The 22,201-nt window shown below is 47.2% G+C and overlaps 2 protein-coding genes across 3 annotated transcripts; one reads left to right on the forward strand and one right to left on the reverse strand.

Annotated features, from left to right (window-relative positions):
- Positions 1,032 to 15,827, reverse strand: LOC8065111 (probable cadmium/zinc-transporting ATPase HMA1, chloroplastic). 2 transcript variants are annotated; one of them, XM_002438869.2, is made up of 13 exons: positions 15,166 to 15,827; positions 12,072 to 12,222; positions 11,799 to 11,983; positions 11,448 to 11,594; positions 11,044 to 11,239; positions 10,731 to 10,843; positions 10,157 to 10,398; positions 9,501 to 9,606; positions 8,747 to 8,911; positions 7,978 to 8,194; positions 2,098 to 2,285; positions 1,928 to 2,014; positions 1,032 to 1,497 (listed from the first exon to the last, which is right to left on the reverse strand). In XM_002438869.2, the coding sequence occupies exons 1-13, from the start codon at positions 15,703 to 15,705 to the stop codon at positions 1,318 to 1,320; spliced, it is 2,517 nt and encodes an 838-aa protein (XP_002438914.2). In that variant the 5' UTR covers positions 15,706 to 15,827; the 3' UTR covers positions 1,032 to 1,317. The 2 variants fall into 2 exon arrangements, with proteins under 2 accessions (XP_002438914.2, XP_021304944.1); XM_021449269.1 differs by lacking the exon at positions 15,166 to 15,827 and adding an exon at positions 12,800 to 13,467 and having other exon boundaries at positions 1,058 to 1,497.
- LOC8065112 (pentatricopeptide repeat-containing protein At5g65560) lies at positions 17,942 to 22,052 on the forward strand. Its single transcript, XM_021449006.1, has 2 exons — positions 17,942 to 21,194; positions 21,314 to 22,052. The coding sequence occupies exon 1, from the start codon at positions 18,111 to 18,113 to the stop codon at positions 21,084 to 21,086; it is 2,976 nt and encodes a 991-aa protein (XP_021304681.1). The 5' UTR covers positions 17,942 to 18,110; the 3' UTR covers positions 21,087 to 21,194; positions 21,314 to 22,052.

Here is a 22,201-nt window from a genome sequence, read left to right on the forward strand (position 1 = left end):
AAAAATTAGGCCTCGTTTAGTTTTCATACGAAAAAATTTTCTGTAACACTTTCGTTTGTATATATGGTAATTATTGTCTAATTATGAACTAACTAGGCTCAAAAAGTTCATATCGCAAATTACAGGTAAACTATATAATTAATTATTTTTTATCTATATTTAATGTTTTATGTATGTGTCGTAAGATTTGATGTGACGGAAAATCTTGAAAAGTTTTTAGTTTTTGAAGGACCTATACAAGGCCTTATTCGGAGCTCTAGATAACTGCAGCCAAAGTGGTTTGGTCAGTGTTATTCGGAGCTCTAGATAACTGCAGCCAAAGTGGTTTGGTCAGTGGAAAAGCTGAGTTACGTTTCTTTCTCTTGTTTTGTTGAACAATGAGTGGCTGAGTTTCTCCGTTGCATGGGCGAGCGTTCGATACCGGAATTACCTGTCGCTACTCGCTACAGAATATAGCCCGAATAGCCGTGCGTGAGGCGTAGAACGTAGGTCAAAATTTAGGCAACTGGTGCAGATTTTTGTGGCTGTTTGATTGGCAGTACGCCAATGTTTCTTGCGGCGACTTGACTAGCTCGATCGGTGGCCAAATGGACAGATCTAGCTAGCGGTTAAAAACATTCAGCGAGGGTATCGACAAGATTGACTAATACTACTCCACGCTTACAAACTCAGGAGAAATGTAATCGGTCCTCTTTGCCACATGTTTTTTGGTTTAAGCAGGAGTTGTCCCAATTCCCAAATGAGAAGAAGAGACCGCGTCCAACGGCGGACGGCAGGCGAACATTCAGCGATCTATATTTATTTTATATCTATACTCTATATCTGTATATATTTATATAGTATGTATTATGTATCTATATCTATGCCGGTGTGCAGTGGCACTGCAACTTCTGCATCCCAGGGGATAATCTTCTACGGAGTGTATGAGATACGTGTTTCTGACGGCCGATGCTGACTGGGCAAGTGGACAATCAACAATAAACCAATCAATCGACCTCAGAACAGCAGAGTCTATAGCTTCTGCAAGCAAGAAAAAGGCGATTAGACTTCCCTGATCTCAACAGTGGTACAGCACCTGCACCTGTATGTATTCCAGATAACCAACGGGCCTAACAAATGTTTGCTTCTAGGCCACATCGTAACAGGATGTTCATCAGTCTTTTGACTTTCAGCTCAACCTGAAGCCAGATTTCCTTCTTTACATGGTAGTGATAAGAGTACAGAGCCTACAAAAATTAGGTTAGAACCCCTCGCCTAAATTCAAACGGTGCCACACAAACAAGGTAAGAAAAGGCAACCGTTGCTGTACATGGTAATCTACAAGGTAACAGTGTTTGCGACGTAGTTTGAGGAAGAGCTGTTGAACTTGGATGAGAAATAATTCCTTAAGCTATCAACGAGCTGCCGGATGTCATCTACCAAGGACCATGTCGGGGCGTTCAGCGCTCGTATCGAGTTCAAGCACACTAGAAGGGTTCCTCCTTCATGAAGAAGTACCTGAAATTTGTGAAAGATGTAGGAATAAGGGCACCAAAGAAAGGATTATGTATGTGAATCACATGATAACAGCAGTAATGATGGTGCTCAACACATCCAGTAAAATGGAAGTAGCACTGTCACTACAATTTTGCATTTTTTTCTGTTCATCTTAAGGCTCATAGAAGGACCATGGGCTAGGAAAAACATAATGGAAATATGTACAAAGAATCCATCCAATAAGTGGGAACTGGACTCTCCTGTTTGTGTAGAAAGTGAATTTACCACTCTGTTACGCTACAAATGCATATCTGTAAAGATTGTGTTTGTTCCAACTCTATGATTTACTAATTCCGTGTGCCACAAAGGACAAATAGGGTTCAGGGCACTTGAACAATTTGTTAAATTTCCTAGTTACACAAACAAAGTCTAGGTCATGAAAGGAACTTACAGTCAACCAAAGAGGAAGAAATCCCAGGACAGAAGGAAGCGCAGCAAAAACAATACAAGTTAAGGCCAGAGCTACACTTTGTTTGACCTGTAAGGATGAACCTAAAAGTGTAAGAAACAGTAATATTGCATCTGAAGCTAAGTGTCACACATGCAAACAAAAGACCATACCAATGAAGTTGTTTGACGAGCCTTAGCAATGCAGAATGGCACCCCGCAAATATTATCCTGCAACAACAGAACATCTGCAACAGCCACTGCAGTTGCACTGGCACGTTGGGCTAGAACCATTCCAACTGTTGCGGCTGCAAGAGCTGGTGCATCATTTATACCATCACCAACCATTATTAAACCTCCACCTGGAAACAAACAAAAAGGTAAATAATGCATAATCGCCAGGAAATGAGCACAACAAAAAGTAACAATGTTCAATTTTACACTTTAATTGTACACAAGGAAAATTTAGTCATGGACAAAAGGTAGGGTTCAGTAGCTGGCTGGCAAGTTGCTTATGTCCAGAAAATAAACTGTAGGAACAAAATTGTTGGGATCAATATATTCATGCAGCATGAGAAGAAGTGAAAACTATGAAGAAAAGTACCAATGATTTTGTTACATCAAGTCATGCGGTGATTACATAGGAGTCACTTAGAAAGCAACAGAGGCTACCACATTGCAGGATTAAAGGCTAAAGCTATATAAGTGCACACTTAGATAACATATGTAATTGTTGCCCAACTCATAGAGATTTGGATCTGGGAATGCCCAGAGGGCAGCTTGGCCCTTGGCCGCTTGGATTGAATCAAAATTGTGATAACAGGATACAATAGAGGGAGGGGGGTCTGCCACTTATATAGCAATGTGGTCAGCCACCCACTCCAGAATATGTTATAGCAAAAGTAAAGATGCCTGCTCCAAACTTGGATGCCAAGGCACTGCTACTACTAATGCAGAAATTAAGATACATAGCAATTAGGCTTAACTAACATTCTCCCCCTAAGCCTAATGCTGGTTGATCTGCTCCAGTCCAATCCTCCTCCTCATCTCCTGAAACTTGGCCTTTCCCAGAGACTTGGTGAGTATGTCTGCAAGCTGATCAGTAGTAGGGATGTGGCTGGCCTTGATACTTCCATCTTCCAGGCAGTCTCTGATGAAGTGGTACTTGATTCTTATGTGCTTGCTCCTGTCATGGAAGACTGGGTTCTTGGCCAGAGCTAAAGCAGACTTGCTGTCCACCTTCAACTCCACCACATCAACTTCTTTGCCCAGCAGCTCCCCGAGCAGTCTGGACAACCATAGTGCTTGAGTTGCAGCAGAGGCAGTAGCAATGTATTCTGCCTCGCAGCTTGACAAGGCCACCACTCTCTGCTTGATTGACTGCCAGCTGACCAGACAATCGCCCAAGAAGAACATAGTCCCACTGGTGCTCTTGCTTGTATCGATGTCACCGGCAAGGTCGCTGTCACAGTAGCCGATGAAGCGCGCTGTTCCAGGAGCCCTCTTGTAGTGAAGACCATACTCCAGAGTCCCAGCAACGTAGCGGAGGATGTGCTTCACCGCCTGCAGATGCTCCACCGTGGGCCGCTCCATGAACCGGCTCACGTACCCGACGGCAAACGCCAAGTCCGGCCGGGTATGCACGAGGTACCGGAGGCTGCCGACAAGCCGCCGGTAGTGCGTGGAGTCCACCTCCTCAGCCTTGCTCTCCCTGCTCAGGCGAAGCTTCTCTTCCATGGGCGTGTGCGCCGGATTGCAGCCAACCATCTCGCCGAGCTCGAGGATCCGCTTGGCATAGTGAGTCTGGCGGAGAGTGATGCCCCTGGCATCCTGACGCACCTCGACGCCGAGATAGAAGCAGAGTAAGCCAAGGTCGCTCATGTCGAACCTTTCCTTCATCTGCGCCTTGAAGCTCTTGACCTCCTCCTCCTCAGCGCCGGTGATGATGAGGTCGTCGACGTACACCCCGACGAGCAGGACAGAGCGTCCGCTGCCCCGCCGATACACAGCTGCCTCGTGCGCGCTCTGGGTGAAGCCCATCGCCTTCAGGGTGGCGTCCAGCTTCGCGTTCCAGGCGCGCGGTGCCTGCCGCAAGCCGTACAGGGCCTTGCGCAGGCGGTACACCTTGCCTTCTTCTCCGGCGACGGCGAAGCCCGGTGGCTGGCGCACGTATACCTCCTCCTTGAGGTCGCCGTTCAGGAAGGCGGACTTCACGTCCATGTGATGCACCGACCACCCTTCCTCAGCCGCCAGCGCGAGGAGAACGCGCACTGACTCCATGCGCGCCACGGGGGCGAACGCGTCGTCGTAGTCGACGCCCTCCTGCTGGACGAAGCCCCGCGCCACCAGTCGAGCCTTGTGCTTGATCACCGAGCCCTTCTCGTCCTTCTTGAGCTTGAAGACCCATTTCAGGGTGATCGGGCGATGACCAGCAGGCAATTCGACAAGCTCCCAGGTCTTGTTCCTCTCCACCGACTCGATCTCCTGCTTCATGGCGGCCTCCCACGCCGGATCACCTCGTGCCTCCGCGTGGTTGATGGGCTCGCCAGCGTGCGTGAGGTGGAGCTGGGCGAAGAGGCGCGGCGCCAGGTCTGGAGGAGACACAGCTCCCAGGATGTTGGTCATCTTGCGGTACCGGAGGGGCTCGTCGTCGTAGAAGGCGTCCAAGCGATCCTCGTCATCCTCCAGTGGCGTCGCGAGCTCGACTTGGGGCTGATCGGTGGTCGGAGTAGTGGTCGGAGATGGTGTCGCAGCAGCTCCAGGACTGCTCCCGTTCTCCGGAGCTGGTGAGCTTGATGGCGTGGTCGGAGATGCTGAAGTGGTCGGAGTGGTCGGAGATGGTGTAGGCGCGGCTGGAGCAACTGCGGTGGTCGGAGTGGTCGAAGCAGAGGAGGTTGTTGAGGATTCGCCTCGTGCTCCTTCCTTCCCGCTGAACACCGCGTACTCGATGACGAACTCCGTGTTCACTGGAGCTGCGTCCTCTCCAGCCTTCACCCAGTCCCAGCCGCGGCTCTCGTCGAAGATGACATCCCGCGACACGCGCACTCGCTGCGTCGCCGGGTCGAGCACGCCGTACGCCTTGGCACCGTCGGCGTACCCGATAAAGATGCCGGAGCGACTCCGATCATCCAACTTCTTCAGCTGGGTGAGGTCCTTGGTGTATGCCACACACCCGAACGTGCGCAGGTGACCCACCGCCGGCGTCTTGCCGTGCCATGCTTCGTAAGGCGTCTTGCCCTGCAAGCTCCTGGTAGGCGCTCGGTTCAGGAGATGGACAGCAGTCACCACTGCCTCCCCCCAATACCGAGCCGGAAGGCACCTCTGCTTCAGCAGCGCACGAGCCATGGCCACCACCGTCTGGTTCCGGCGCTCCACGACTCCGTTCTGCTGCGGCGAGTAGGGGGCGGTGTAGTGGCGCTCGATTCCTTCATCGGCGCAGTAGGCCGCAAACTCCATGGCGGTGAATTCGCGACCGTTGTCGGTGCGCAGCACCTGGAGCTTGCGTCCGCTCCCCTTCTCAGCTACAGCCTGGAGATGTTTGATGGCGTCCGCGGCGGCGTCCTTGGTGGTCAGCAGTGCCACCCACATGTACCGCGTGGCGTCGTCGACGAGCAGCAGGAAGTAGCGTCTGCCGCCCGGAGTCGCCGGCGTGATTGGGCCGCAGAGATCGCCGTGGACGAGCTTGAGCGGCTCCTGCGCGCGGTACTCAGCCTCCGCCGGGAACGGGGCTCGACGATGCTTGGCGAGGACGCACGTGTCGCAGAACTGCCCGACGTGGGTGATCGCCGGCAATCCGCGCACCATGTCGTTCTTGGACAGCTGCCGGAGAGCGTCGAAGTGGAGATGACCGTAGCGCTCGTGCCAGCGCCATGCCGCATCATCCTTGCGTGCGGCGAGGCAGAGTGGCTTGGCCTGGTTCAGATGCAGGACATAGAGGCGGTTAGCACCGCGGCGCACCTTGACGAGTAGCCGCCGGTGTCGATCCCAAATCCTCAGGACGCCGTGCTCGATCTCCACCTTTGACCCCCCCTCGTCCAGTTGGCCGAGGCTCATGATCGAATTCCTGAGCGCTGGGATGAAGTAGACGCCGTGGAGCACCCGGTGCTCCCCGTTCTTCGCTTCGAAGATGATGGACCCGACGCCATGGATCTCCACCTTCGACTCGTCGCCGAACCTCACCGATCCTCTGGCAGAAGTGTCCAGGTCGGTGAAGAGCTCGCGTCGGCCGGTCATGTGGTGGGTTGCACCGCTGTCCAGGTACCATCCGTCCATCTTCTCTTCATTGCCGGTGTCGAGGTAGGCGCGCGCACGGGGTTCTTTAAGCTCGAGGCAGCCGTTCTTGGCGCAGAAGATTGAAGCTTGGGCCTTGCTGCAGCTTCCTTGTGCGTCGAGCTCCAGGAAGCCATGCGCGAGGAAGGCGGCAGCGTCCTCATCCACTTGGGCGACGTTGGCGGCGCCACCGCGCTCTCGGTTACGTCAGGATGAGGACAGTCTCGGGCCCAGTGGCCTGCTTGATGGCAGTTGAGGCAGAGGTCGTCGCGATTCGCCTTGCGCTCGCCGTCCGCACCTCCTGCCTTGTCCGCCTGCGCCACTCCGCCACCGGCTCCGCCTCCGTCGCGATCGCCGCGCGGCTTGTTCTTCTTGCCACCGCGAGGTCGCCGTCGCTTGTCCTTGGACGGCCCGGCTGCTTCCTCCTTCTTCTTCTTGTTGAAGGCCCGCCACTGTTCGGCGGTGTACAGAAGCTTGCCGCCGGCGTTGGCGGATTCGAGATCGTCCGCCAGCTCTCGGTCCTGGACCGACTTGAGCCGGCCGGTGACGTCCTCGATGGTGAGCGCGTCGAAGTCGAGCAGAGTCTCGATCGAGTTCACGATCTGCCTGTACCTCTTCGGCATGCACCAGAGGAGCTTCTCGACGGCGCGTTCTTCGGTGAGGTCGGTGTCGCCGTTCAGCTTCATCTGCTCCATCAGACTGCTGAGGCGCACGGCGAAGTCCTCGACATGTTCGCCGGGCTGAAAGGCGAGGCCTTCCCACTCTCCGCGAAGGCGCTGCAGCGTCGCGCGGCGTACCCGGTCACCGCCGACTCTGCGCAGCGCGATGGCGTCCCACGCCAGCTTCGCCGTCCTCTTGTTGGCGATGGAGGCCGCGATGTCGAGCGGGACAGCGGCGCACAGAGCCTCCAAGGCCCGGCGATCCTCCTCATACGTGACGCCACCGACGTGAACTGCATCCCAAAGATGTCGAGCTTGGAGCTTTACCTTCATCAGGAGGCTCCACTCGTGGTAGTTGCTCTTGGTGAGCATCGGCCACGGCGTCCCGGCCCCGGAGTCGCGGTAGACCATCTGCGGCACCGGCGAACGCCCGCGACGACCACGGCGCCGCTCAGGAGACGGCGACTGGCGGCGGCGCTCGGGAGTGCGCGATCGCGATCCCGCGGAGACCGCGTCCTTCTGCTCCAGCTCCCGGCGTAGGGCGGCCGCGGCGTCAACTGCGGCCTGCGCCGCTGCTGCTGCCTGCTGGGCCGTGACGGCCGCGGCCGCCGCCGCTGCCTCTGCGGCAGCAAGGCGCGTCCTGCGGTCATCTCCCCCTGCGCCGAAGGCTCCAACGCCCCGCTGCTCCACCGTGGATGCCACAGCAGCTGCTGCGGCGGCGGCAGCGGCTGCCCGGACGCGAGCACTCTCGGTGGACATGGCTCTCTCTCTGGGTAAACCCTAAGGCTCTAGATACCAATTGTTGCCCAACTCATAGAGATTTGGATCTGGGAATGCCCAGAGGGCAGCTTGGCCCTTGGCCGCTTGGATTGAATCAAAATTGTGATAACAGGATACAATAGAGGGAGGGGGGTCTGCCACTTATATAGCAATGTGGTCAGCCACCCACTCCAGAATATGCTATAGCAAAAGTAAAGATGCCTGCTCCAAACTTGGATGCCAAGGCACCGCTACTACTAATGCAGAAATTAAGATACATAGCAATTAGGCTTAACTAACAGTAAAACTTTATGATATAGTCATATAGTTGACTTTTGATAGGCATACATATCACAGGTATAAGTACCTCCTTCCCTTGAAACTGCTTTTACTTTATTTAATTTATCCTCTGGCTTTAAAGAGAAGTGGACTTCTTCAATACAAACAGCTTTAGCAACTCTATGGGCACTTGATTCATGGTCTCCAGTAAGCATCATAATGTGAAGTTTAGCTTTCTCTCTTAAGGTAGATATAACTTCACAAACACCAGAGCGGGGTTCATCCTCAAAGTGAAAAAGAGTTACCTGGAAAAGTTTAAATCAGTTGATATATAATACACTGGAAACTAGTTCTTACAGAACACAAGATTCAAAAGACGATAACACATACAAATCTGTGTACTGTTTGCTCAGAGAGAGAGAGAGAGAGAAGGGGGGGTTAGCAAAATCATGAGCATAAGTATGCCTTGATACAGTCACTTGTACAGCCCTTCTTGCCAGTGAGGTAGGCTAGCCAAACAAGGTAAGGTCATGAATATGACTATGAAAAGCAAACTAAGGTCAGCTTCACTTAAACAAGAGCAAGTTCGAAGGTTCTAAGTAGAACTCAGAGAAGGCTAGTATCCAAACAAGCCCAAATCATCGGATTAAAATTATCAGGGCACCTGCTGAACAAGCTTCAGAATAGGCAGGCTATCGATGGACCAAACACTAGAATCTGGACCACCTACTGCTTATGGTTTTGACTGTGCAATGGATACATGGGGCCATGCTGGTTTGTCGCTTAGGTGGACTAGAATGAAAATACATGGCCAGATACATGAAAGAAGAAAGAGTTTGGTTCTCAAGTTAACTTACTTTTTTGTCAACAGATAGAGCAGCTTGGACAAATTCAGGCCCATATGCAGAACTTTTTGCTGCTGCTCTTATTTGTTCTGATTCACCATTGGATCTATATAGTGAAGAAATATAGTCCACAGAACCAATAGATGCCTCGGAAAGCTCATTTTCATTTTCTCTTACCTGTAATGCGTATGAGGTGCCAAGTTAGCATGTCAAAGGCTGGCTCTTCCAATTCCTTCATAGTGACCAAATAGTAAATAACAACCATGCTAATTTATCAAATCTAAAACACGCCCCTATTGAAGAATATGATAACTAATGAACTACAATTGCATCCATTGGATGAAACATATGCTGCCTACAGTATAAAGACCTTAGCCAGTGGGGAAAGACTGCCCCCACGGTATTGAACTGAAGCTCTCAGTCAAACCAACCAAGAAAACCCCTGAACCCTGGCTTCACCTTATAGGGCCTCACCTTAACCTGGGCTGGCGACCACTGCAACTAGTATGAGGGTCCAAACCAACTACAGACGCCACAGGCCAGCGGCCTACCACTATTTTTTGGCTGCCAACAGGGGACACTTTTGTCTCCCACAACTAGGGAGCTTACCACTACACTACAAGAGTGTTGCCGCCTACAGTATACATTAAATGCCAGTGATGTTTCCAGTAATACTCCTGAATTTTATCGAAAGCAAGGTCTGTGATATATCTGACAATTCCAGATGATTTTGATGATTGAAAAATATTATAGAAGTTAGATGTACCTTTACACCAGTCAAAGTAGCAACAACTCCCCTACCAGGTAGGCATTCAAAACTTTCTACAGCTACCACTGGAAGGTCCTTTCCAACAGAGTGGTCTACAACAGCCCTGTGATCATGCAAACTGTATGTCAATTGTTTGCCATAGATTATTCTACAAGTTTCAGTGCATAAAACAAAAATGAACAATAGAATGTATAGTAATATACACTGCAAGCCCCCAATGCCATGATTCAAAAATACAAGAAAGTCTACACTAAGGTTAAGGGCATGGGAACTTTTTAACGGTCAGTTCTCAATAGGCATAGATAAGATCACGGCAACATTCATGTTAACTAGAGCCCATGCTGGTCCAGTGCAAGACAGCCACTAGTGGCATGTGTGAATAGAAAATTAGAAATTCAAGCATTCACATGGAACCAGAATGAGCCTACTGACTTTGCTTCCAAATAAGCAACACAGAACTGTTGTGCCTGAGTTTGAACACCTTAACAACAACAGTGGTACAATATCTACACTGGGCCCAGGAAGTAGATTCTAGGCTTCTAGCAACACCTAGAAGCCCAATATTGCGGAGTTGTACTCATGAGAAATAAGAATGCATGTAATCAGAATAAAACGAACAAATCGGATCTTCGAAAGTTATATATTTTCTGTACCTTCCGATAGGATGCGTTGTTCCTTTCTCCATGGCTGCAGCAACAGCTAGTGCCTCACTTTCACAGTTTGGAGTGCAGCAAGAAGGATTACTGTGACCATTTTTCACACCCAAATGTCCATGGATAGGCTCAATTGCCTTGCACATAAGCTTCCCAGTTGTTAATGTGCCTGTCTTATCAAAGGCAATAGACTGACAAGACGAAAGAGCATCCAAGACATGACCACCTTTCAACAAAATTCCCTAGAGGAAAACAAAAGTATAGGTTCATCAATCCATTATCCACTATACCAGCCAGAAATCAAGCAGCTCGTAAGAGAAAAAGGTATATTCAGAAAGTGACAAGATTGCTATGGTGCTATCTCCAATTAATTACAGGAGGAACTTTGTGGATTGAGTAGTTACACCAATCATTTAAAGAGAGAGAGAGAATTCATATCGATATACTATGGGATTTACCCACACTTGTGAGCAATATGAAGCTATGAACTAAATGGTTGATGCTTTCATGAAGTTTAGAAGCCAAGAAAGTGTGAAAATAAAGAGCTCCAACAACTGAAGATTTCAAATAGTACCTTACTAGCAAGAGAACTGATTGCAGTTGCATATGCCAGTGGAGCTACAGCCAATGCACAGGGAGATGCAGCCACCATAAGTCCTAATCCACGGTAAATTGAACCCCTACAGACTAAAGAAAATGTCAGAACAGAGACAGTTCAAGCCTGGACCTAAGTGTATCAAATCGATAAAATTCGCAAATCAAAATCATCAGTATGAAATGTACCAAAGCGGCAAAGCATATTGGTTGTAGAACTATCAGAAGAACCTAATATGTTTTATATAAGTATATGACAGGACCAACACAGCAGTGAGACATTAGAGGATTACCTGAGTTACCAAAAAAAGGCCACTTAAAAAGTAATGGTCCCAAAAGTGCAACACCCAAAGAAAGGGCTACCACAACTCTGCTATAGTACTCTCCAAACTCATCAAGCCATCTTTGCAACTTTGGCTTGTTTAGCTGGCCCTCTTCAGTCAATTGGACAATTCTGTTGAGTGTTGAATCCTCCCATGACTTGGTCACCTAGAAAAGGTAGTAAACAGGCAAACAAATGACTCTCTTGCAAGGTGGCAAGGCGACACTCTAGAACAGATAGCAAACATAATGTACTAGAAAAGCAGAAATAGTGCTAGTAACAAATCCTCACAAAGGGTTAACTAGTTTCCATTTTCCACATCTTCATCAAAGAAAATTGAAAACATACTCTTCATTGAAGGAAGAAAAGGCAAACCTTTACAATCATCATTCCTTCCAAGTTCCTGGCACCACCTGGTATGGCATCTCCAACTGTCCTTTCTAAAGGTTTTGTTTCACCAGTTAGGTGCTCAATTGTGACAGTTGATGAACCTTGGTAGACTTCACCATCAACAGGCACAGCCTAAAGAATACAAGAACTGCACTAAAATGAGATAAATTTCTAACCATCTAGAATAAGAATACCATCAACATGTAGGGCAAAAAAATTGTAAGTCAAACCATTGTGCTCAGTTAGAAACAAATTGAAAAATGCATGAAGAAGCTATGAAATGAAAACAAAAATAGGAAAAGCGAGGATTTAACTTCTATACAAGATATAACACACCTCGCCAGCTCTAACCAAGATATGAGAACCCACTTCAAGATCGTGCACAGGAACCTTGGTGTAACTTAGATTTGAAAACTGTACAGATTCTTCTCCACTTGTTTCTAACAACAGCGCAAATTCCGGGTGATTTTCCTTCAGTTCCCTCACATCAAACATTGACTTACTTGTAAAGTACTCTTCAGCTGTAAGAAACAAGAACAGTGAACTTCTAATAAACACACAACAGGAGCTAACACAAGGAGCTTTCAGATGTTATCAAAAGAAATGTACCAATATGAGCCAAGTTAAACATTGCAAGAAGCAGGCCACCCTCCAATGCATTTCCCATAAATATAGAAGCAAATGCTGCAAGAGCCATGAGGACATGGATATTTATTCTACCATCGGCAATATTTACAAGAGCATCAAGCGCTGCAGACACCTGAAAGATAGGAAAGGAGTGTCAAACAAGTACGTTGTTGGCAAGACCTCAAAACAAAGACTTCTCCTCGGATCTCCGTTGTTAGGTAGCAAAGCAAAACACAGTTCCAGGTTCAATGAATTCCATTTTACACCAATGCAGTTGTCATATCAATTGCTGATAAGATTTTACTAAACCTTGGCTAATTCGAAGCCTGGACAAGTACTGGAGAGTTATGTGGTGGCATACAAACAGTGAGACACAATGGTTTCTAACTTTTATAGCGAAATCCCCAGGGAGACACAATGTCATAGATACAAGCCTAAGTGTTGCCAATGTATGAACTCCTTGGAGTGTGCTTAGTGTACCTGAAATCCCGATCCTATGCTCTAATTTTCTTACCAATCTTCAAGCATTTAAATACAGCATAGAATTGATGCAACCCAACTAATTATTTCCTCAGAAAGTGCAAATGTTGAAGCAGCTGTGATGTGAGCATAGAACAAATAGACTACCAAGTACAGTACTAGTTAGTAGTGATCCCTGGTAATGGTCTGGAGGGCCAAAAAGTAGCAAAGGAACAAAGTAGGGGCATTACCCCGACGAGAGGGAAGGCGACGGCGATGAGCGCGGCCTGCAGGCGGCCGACTGAGTTGAGCAGCGCGACGTGCGGGCAGGCAGCGGCGATAAGGAGGAGGCCGAGGGAGATGCAGCAGGCCTGGAGGTGTTCCCGCAGCGCGTCGGCGACGCTGGCCCAGCCGATCGCCCGCGCCACCCGCATGACCGCCGCGCCCCCGCCTCCCCCGTGCACGTCCACCTCGTGGTGACCGTGGCCGTGGCCGTGGTGGTGGTGGTGGTGGTCATGGCCGTGGTGATGGTGGTGGCCGTGACCGTGACCGTGGCCGCCGTGAGCGCGTGGGGTGAAGAGAAGGGACGGGCGCGAGGCGAGGAGGAGCGGCGGTCGGGGCGTCAGGGCGAGGGGTTTGGGCGGAGAGCAGCGGCGGCGGAGGTGCGGGAAGGGCGGGGGGCGCGAGAGGCGGAGGAGATGCGCCGACGGCGGCACCGGCGAGGAGACTGAGACTGAGGCGGAGGCGCTGAGGAATTGCATCGCGCCGGCGGGCGGGCGGGCGAGGGCGGGAGCGGGAGGAGATCGCGTCGGCGGGGCGGTTGACGGACGCTCGTGGTGGTGTGGTGAGCCGTGAGGAGCAGCAGCTGAGGAAGAGGGACTGGTCCACCACCGGGGTTGGACCTTTGTGGCGGGCGTGTGGTGGACGGGGGTGGTGGGCTGGTGGCGAGGCGAGGCGAGCCAAAGCGGATGGCGATGACGGGCGTGGGCCTGGGGTTGTTTTGGCTCGTGTCGTCACCGTGTCACTACCATGATCGTGTCGCGCACGCTTTCGCTACTCTTTGTGTCGTCTCCATTCTGCAATTTGTAACTTTGTACCGTATATATATATGTAGTGCACAAATGCACAATACACGTTTAAATGTCTTTGTCAGAAAAAAGGACCTCTATTATGCTATGCTATATTTCCTCCGTAATGGTAACAAGTTATTTTGGATAAACATTGAGAATATAAAATCACAAATAACTTTTAAAATTGTTGAGTTTATAATTATAAAAACTATATAAATAGAATTGTCTTGAAAAATATTTTCATAAAAATATACATATATCACTTTTCAACAAATATTTTTATAAAAAATAAGAAGTCAAAGTTATGCTTTGTATAACGTGGCATTGTCCAAAATGAATTGAATTACTAGTATAGAGGGAGTATGTGCCATGCTTCAGGTAGAGTGCATTTTCACATCCTGCCAAGAAATTCCAATGATAATTGATAATATATTCAGGCAAAAAGAACTTGCAAGCTCCAAAACCAAAAAAAATGTCATGACTTGACAAAACTGTTTTAGAGACATAATATTGTGCTCTTACGTTATAACTAATAGTTCACTTTAATTTTGTCCTAATAATAGAAATTTGTCTAGCTTCGATTTATTTTTTTTTAGAAAAAATATATTCAGATGAATATTCCCTCTGTCCTAAAAAGACCATTGTTTTAGAAATAAATCTCGACAAACACTTGTCTAGATTTATTCCTAAAACAACAGTCTCTCTAGGATTGTTGTAAAAAAAATAGTCACTTTGAGACATAGGGAAGTACACTGTAAAAATATATTTTATTATAATCTAATTAATTTTTTTAATATTATAGATGCTAATATACCTTTTTTCTATGAACCTTGTCATCAATGTTGAAAAAAAATAACTAACTTAAAATAAAGCTAAATAAAGTACTCTCTTCATTCTATATTATAAGACATTTTGGTATTTTAGATATATTACATTTGCTATGTATCTAGAAATAGTGTATATATATCTAAATATATAGCAACTACGAATCTAGAAAAGTCTTATAATTTGGAACGTACAGCAGAATTTAGAAAGGATTTAGTATCACTCTAATTTATTGTATAAGTTTTGTTACAGAAAATATTGGAATATTACAATGAGTACTCGAGCATTTTACAAATGCAAATGTTTTATTGGAGACTAGATGATCGTGTACAGTACACCACACATCTGAGTGATGATCATCTACTCCATCACGAATTCTAGGAAGCGACAGAAGCACGGTATATTTCTACATTGCTCAGTGTGTTTCTTTAACCCCGGTGTTTCTCATTTGTGCCGATTGTGATGGGTTGGTACTTTTATTTTTAGAGGTTCCAAAATAAAAACCAATTGTACAATTGAATTTGCGCCCTTGTTCTTTGTAAACTTATAACCTTTTCGATCCCAGACTATAGAAGCTTGTGTTAACGATCAGAATTTGCTTTGATTTCGACTCAATCTGCCTAGCTAACGATTGTTTTTTCGAGGCATTCCGCAACGGTCAAAATTCAAAACTCAAAGCTAACAAAGGAGCAGGGGGGGGGGGGGTGTGGGGTCAGCGTTACCCCGACGAGAGGGCAGGCGACGGCGACGAGCGCCGCCTGCACGAGCCTGCTGGCACCGGAACCGAGCATCACGACGTGAGGGCAGGCAGCGGCCACCAGGAGGAGCCCGAGCGCGACGACGCAGCAGACGTGGAGGTGCTCACGCAGCGCGTCGGCCACGCCGGCCAGCCCGACTGCCCTCGCCGCCCGCATGATCGCCGCGCCCCCGCCTCCTGCTCCACCGTGCGCGGCGTCTTCGTCGTCGTCCGCCCCGCCGCGGTGACCGTGGCAGTGGCCATGGCGATGGACGTGGCCGTGGTGGTGGTGGTGGTGGCAGCCGTGCGCGCGCGGGGTTATGAGCACGGAACGACGCGCGCGGAGAAGCCGCTGTCGGGGGCTCGGCTGATGGGCGGGCAGCACCAGCAGTAGCGGCCGCGGCGGCGGAGGTGCATGCGGGGACCTCGAGAGGCCGAGGAGCCGCGCGGGCGGCAGCGGCACCGGCGTCGTCGAGGCGCCGGAGGAGATGGAGGAGACTGAGGCGGGGCCCGTTAGGAACTGCATTACTGCCGCCCGGCAGCGGGTCAGGATCGCGCACGTACGTCGGCGATCGAGGTGACGACTTGAGCGGCAGCGGGGCTTCGAGGTAGCCGAGAGAGGGTGTCGTCACCGTGTCATGCCGTCGCGTCTGGTTTTGCGCCCTTGTTTGTTGTTTCGCCCGCCCCGGTGCCGTTCGTGTGTCGTCACCGTGTCGCGCGGTCGTGCCATCGTGTCGCACATATAAACGCGGTCTGGCTGCCATGCATGGTGCCTGTCCGTATCAAGGGCGTCAGGGTATGTGCCAGGCTGCCAGCGCCAGTTCTTTTTCACCGATTGGGACGAGTTTGGACCACTCCACATGTCCTGCCAAATTGGAAGTCTTGTTTAAATTTAGAGTGTCTGTTATATTGGAGGTGTCACGTAAAAGTATTCGGAGAGTAATAATAAAACAAGTTACATAATCCGTGAGATGAATTTATTAAGTTTAATTAATTTGTCATTACCATGTGTCTACTGTAACACCGTATTGTCAAACTATGGACTGATTACGTTTAAAAGATTCATCTCGCAAAATAGTCATAATATGTATAATTAGTTTTTTAGTCTATATTGAATACTTCATGCATGTGTCCAAATATTAAATGGGATATGAAGTAAATTTTAGGCAGAGGAACAAGGCTAGCATGTATATGTATAAATGATTGAGTCTCATAAGTTAATCATCTTCAAATTTGACCGGTTTTAAAGAAACATTTATCAATAGTTCTAGCCCCAAATAAACATACTAGAAAAATATACCCAAATGGGAAAAATATTAATAATGACAATAATTTGGTGTTGTGGATGTCGCTATGATTTTCTATGAAACTAGTTAAATTTGTAGAAGTTTAATTTAGAATAAAACTAAAGAACTTGCATTTTGAAATGAGGGATTATAAATTTCAACTAGTTGTAATGATTTTCTATTAAACTAGTTAAATTTGTAGAAGTTTAATTCAAAATAAAACTAAAGAACTTGCATTTTGAAATGAGGGATTATAAATTTCAACTAGTTGTAATGATTTTCTATGAAACTAGTTAAATTTGTAGAAGTTTAATTCAAAATAAAACTAAAGAACTTGCATTTTGAAATGAGGGATTATAAATTTGAACTAGTTGTAATGTAGACTATCCCCCGCATAATTTTTTATGTAGTGGAAAGAGATTATCGCTAGAGAGAAAACTTTGTTGTAGCTCCTCAAGAATTGATTGAGATCTCACAAGACACATAATCTATTTCTTTTATTTTCTCCCTTGTTCCTTCCAAACAATTTGTCGGCAGATAATCACGATTTCAATCGACCGAAGAGGACTAGATAAAATTCTTTGAAAATAAAAAGAAAAGATGAGAAACAAAAAAGGGAAATGAAAAAAGAGAGAGAGGAAACCTCTTAAATCAAAAGAAATCCACAAATTCAGGACTTGTTTAGATACAGAAGGTTTTTAGATTTTGACATTGTAGCATTTTCGTTTTTATTTGACATTGTCCAATCATAGAGTAAATAGGTTTAAAAGATTTATCTCACAATTTACATGCAAATTGTGCAATTAGTTTTTGTTTTCATCTATATTTATTAATGCTCCATGCATGTGACACGAGATTCGATGTGACGGAGAATCTTGAAAAGTTTTTGGTTTTAGGGTGAACTAAGGCCTTGTTTAGATCATTTTTTTTTGGATTTCGACACTGTAGCGTTTTCGTTTTTATTTAACAAACATTATCCAATCATGGAGTAACTAAACTTAAAAAAATTATTTCACAATTTACACACAAACTGTGTAATTAAATTTTATTTTTATCTATATTTAATGCTTTATATATATGCAGCAAAATTCGATGTGACAGGAAATCTTGAAAAGATTTGGTTTTTAGAGTGAGGCCTTGTTTAGATGTGAAAATTTTTTGGATTTCGCTATTGTAGCACTTTCGTTTGTTTGTGACAAATATTATCCAATTATAGACTAACTATGACCAAAAGATTAGTCTCGCGATTTACAGGCAAACTGTGTAATTAGTTTTTATTTTCGTCTATATTTAGTGCTTTATGTATGTGCCGTAAGATTTGATGTGATATGGAATCTTGAAAACTTTTTGAATTTTGGTGGGAACTAAACAAGGCCTGAATTAAACAAGGCCTCAGGGCTATGTTTCAAAGTACATGCAAATTGAGTGTTAAATAAGTGAGGCATGCACATCTCACAAGGATTAAATGTCAAAATTTTGTAAATAATAGCCTTTCAATGATGAAAACGAACAGCAACGCTTAAGCGGCAACGCCTTGGGGCTTCGGTGCAGCAAGCAAAACTGCTTCGCCGCGGCCGCCGCCTCCGTGCCGGCGCGCGGCTAAACCCCAACTAGTCCCACCGGCCACCGCTCCGCCGCAGAACCAATGCGGCCGCCACCATGCGCCACGTTCCGCCCCTCCCCCGCCGCCGCCGCCGCCGCCTCCACGTCCACCCCGGACATCGTCGCGGAGCTCGGCCGCGTCATCTCCACGCGCCGCTGGAACAAGGGCAGAGCCTACAAGCGCCTGGCCCCCTTCGTGACCGCCGCGCACGTGGCCGACCTCTTCCGCGCCCCGGTGGCCCCTCTCGACCCGGCCACCGCTCTCGCCTTCTTCGAGTGGGTCGCGCGCCGTCCCGGGTTCCGCCACACCGCCGCCTCCCACGCCGCGCTGCTCCAGCTCCTCGCCCGCCGCCGCGCGCCCGCCAACTACGACAAGCTCGTCGTCTCCATGATCAGCTGTTCCGGCACCGCGGAGGACATGCGCGAGGCCGTCGACGCCATTCAGGCAATCCGTCGAGCGGGTGGCAAGCGCCTCGCGCTGTCCCCAAAGTGCTACAACTTGGCGCTCAGGTCGCTGCTGCGATTCGACATGACGGAGCATATGGGGAAGCTGTACTCGCAACTCGTGCAGGAGGGGTTGCTGCCGGACACAGTGACTTACAACACAATGATCATGGCATACTGCAAGGAGGGTAGTCTCGCCATAGCACACCGGTATTTCCGGCTGTTGAGGGAGTCTGGGATGGAGATGGATACATACACATGCAATGCATTGTTGCTGGGGTACTGCCGAACAGGTGACTTGAGAAAGGCTTGCTGGCTACTCATGATGATGCCGCTGATGGGTTGCAGGAGGAACGAGTACTCCTACACCATTTTGATTCAGGGGCTCTGCGAAACACGTTGTGTAAGGGAGGCACTTGTGCTTCTGCTCATGATGTTACAAGATGGGTGCTCCCCGAATCTGCACACATATACACTCTTGATAAGAGGTCTTTGTAAGGAGGGAAGGATTCATGATGCCAGGGTGTTGCTTGATGAAATGCCGCGGAGAGGGGTGGTTCCAAGTGTTTGGACGTATAATGCAATGATTGATGGGTACTGTAAGTCGGGAAGGCTGAAGGATGCATTGGGGATTAAGACACTGATGGAAGGAAATGGGTGTAATCCAGATGACTGGACTTACAACAGTTTGATTCATGGCCTATGTGGTGGGAAGCCAGACGAAGCTGAAGAATTGCTAAATGGCGCTATTGCGAGAGGCTTCTCACCTACAGTTATCACATTCACTAACATAATTAATGGGTATTGCAAGGCTGAAAAGATTGATGATGCACTCAGGGTAAAGAGTATCATGATTTCAAGCAAGTGCAAACTTGATTTACAGGCATATGGAGTGTTGATCAGTGTCCTCATCAAGAAGCATAGATTAAAAGAGGCTAAAGATACATTAAACGAGATTTTTGCAAATGGTTTATCTCCTAATGTTGTCATCTACACCTCTATAATTGATGCCTATTGCAAGGTTGGAAAGGTTGGTGCTGCACTAGAGGTCTTCAAATTGACGGAACATGAAGGCTGCCGTCCAAATGCCTGGACTTACAGTTCTTTGATATATGGGTTAATTCAGGATCAAAAGCTTCATAAGGCAATGGCTTTAATAACTAAAATGCAAGAGGATGGGATAACTCCTGGTGTTATCACATATACTACTCTGATTCAAGGCCAGTGTAAAAAACATGAATTTGATAATGCTTTCAGGCTGTTTGAAATGATGGAGCAGAATGGCTTGACACCTGATGAGCAAGCATACAATGTTCTAACTGATGCACTATGCAAGTCTGGCAGAGCTGAAGAAGCTTATTCGTTTCTTGTCAAGAAGGGAGTTGTCCTCACAAAAGTAACATATACATCTTTAGTTGATGGTTTTAGCAAGGCTGGCAATACTGAATTTGCTGCTGCCCTTATAGAGAAGATGGTCAATGAGGGTTGTAAGGCAGATTCACACACATATAGTGTACTGCTGCAGGCTTTATGTAAACAAAAAAAGCTGAATGAAGCTTTGTCTATACTGGATCAGATGACCCTAAGGGGAGTCAAGGGTAACATTGTTGCTTATACAATAATTATCAGTGAAATGATAAAAGAAGGGAAGCATGACCATGCTAAGAGCATGTTCAATGAAATGATTTCATCAGGACATAAACCTAGCGCAATCACATATACTGTATTCATTAGCTCATACTGCAAGATAGGTCGAATAGAGGAGGCTGGGCATCTAATTGGGGAAATGGAAAGAAATGGTGTCGCACCTGATGTGGTAACCTATAATGTATTCATTAATGGTTGTGGGCATATGGGTTATATGGATTGTGCATTTTCTACCTTGAAGCGCATGATAGATGCATCATGTGAGCCAAATTACTGGACTTATTGGCTTTTGCTCAAGCATTTTCTAAAAATGAGTTTGGCTAATGCTCATTATGTAGACACATCTGGCATGTGGAACTGGATCAAGCTGGACACAGTTTGGCAGCTTCTTGAAAGGATGGTGAAGCATGGCTTAAATCCTACAGCAGTGACATACAGTTCTATCATTGCAGGATTCTGCAAAGCAACACGTCTAGAAGAAGCATGTGTGCTTCTTGATCACATGCTTGGAAAAGATATATCTCCCAATGAAGAGATATACACAATGCTTATCAAGTGCTGTTGTGATATCAAGCTCTTTGAAAAGGCCGCATCATTTGTTACCAACATGATAGAATGTGGGTTTCAGCCTCATCTCGAGTCCTACCACTATCTTATTACAGGCCTCTGCGATGAGGGGGACTATGACAAGGCTAAAGCATTGTTCTGTGACTTGCTAGAAATGGACTATAATCATAATGAAGTTGCATGGAAAATTTTGAATGATGGCTTGCTGAAAGCTGGCCATGTGGATATTTGTTCACAGTTGCTGTCTGCTATGGAGAATAGACATTGTCGGATTGACTCTGAGACATATTCAATGGTGACAAATAACATTCATGAGGCTTCTGGCAGTGTGGTTAGTGAACTCAGAGGAGAAGCTGCCTGACCGATGGTAAATTTCATTGTATTCTTTCCCATGGTGGACAATTGTTCTCTATGAGCCAGGCTCAACATTTTGAAAACAGCAATTTCATCTGGGTCATCGGATATAATGGTTAGTGTTCCCACAGATCATGTGGGAGTATGCTTATCACACCATATTTTATCAAAATGCTTTTTGCCTCAAAACTGGAACTGACATAGCTCTTTCTTCCTTTTTGTTCATGATGACAGCATTTTACCTTCTGTATCAAATGCAGTGTATGAGAGCTACATGTGTGCACCACTTGTAGGCCAGAACAGGATGCAGCACGCGCTGCTCGGCCTGGCTCATCTGACCTACTCTGCGTCACCGGTCCCGAGGCTGACGCAGCACGCCAGCACCACCAGACTGCTGAATTTGAAGGGCTACAGTGAGACGTTGCTCCGGACGGCATGAGAGGATTGCAGGACGGCCCTCGGCCCTGCGCCAAATAGGGAGACGATGATCATCTCGATCTGTCGCAGCGCTGCTGGGTTCGCCAAAGACGTGAGGATGCCCGGATCAATTAAACTACCATGACTGAACTAACCATGCTTATACAAACTAATGTTTTTCTGTGTTTCCTCAACGGTCCACGCATTTTAGCGCAGAGGAACCACAGTAAACCTCCTATGCCACTCTATATTTTATTACCTTCTGCTGCACAAGCTAAACCTCCTATGCCACTCTAGATTTTATTACCTTCTGCTGCACAAGCTAGATACTTCTTGCTTTGTTGTAGCCATATGCAGTGCGAGGGTAGTACTCCCTCCATTCTACATGTTTTAGCTTTTCTAGGTACATTATTTATTATGTATTTGGACATAATGTATATCTAAATATATAGCAAAAGCTCTATATCTAGAAAAAGCCAAAACGTCTTAAAAATTTGGAATGGAGAGTGTATTGGAGAGTGTGACTGAACTGTCATTTCTTCCTTTAACAAAAAGGAGAACGAGTGGGTATTACCTTGTACATCACAAACACGAGAAATTTTTTTTTCCTCATTTGCACCTACAAATATAATTGGAGAAATTGACCCATCCTTAGGAAGAATTTTTTTTAATTAAGGTTACCATTGCTACGGTATACTCATGGCA

The sequence above is a fragment of the Sorghum bicolor genome, chromosome 10 (assembly GCF_000003195.3).
Source record: "Sorghum bicolor cultivar BTx623 chromosome 10, Sorghum_bicolor_NCBIv3, whole genome shotgun sequence".
Lineage (NCBI taxonomy): Eukaryota > Viridiplantae > Streptophyta > Magnoliopsida > Poales > Poaceae > Sorghum > Sorghum bicolor.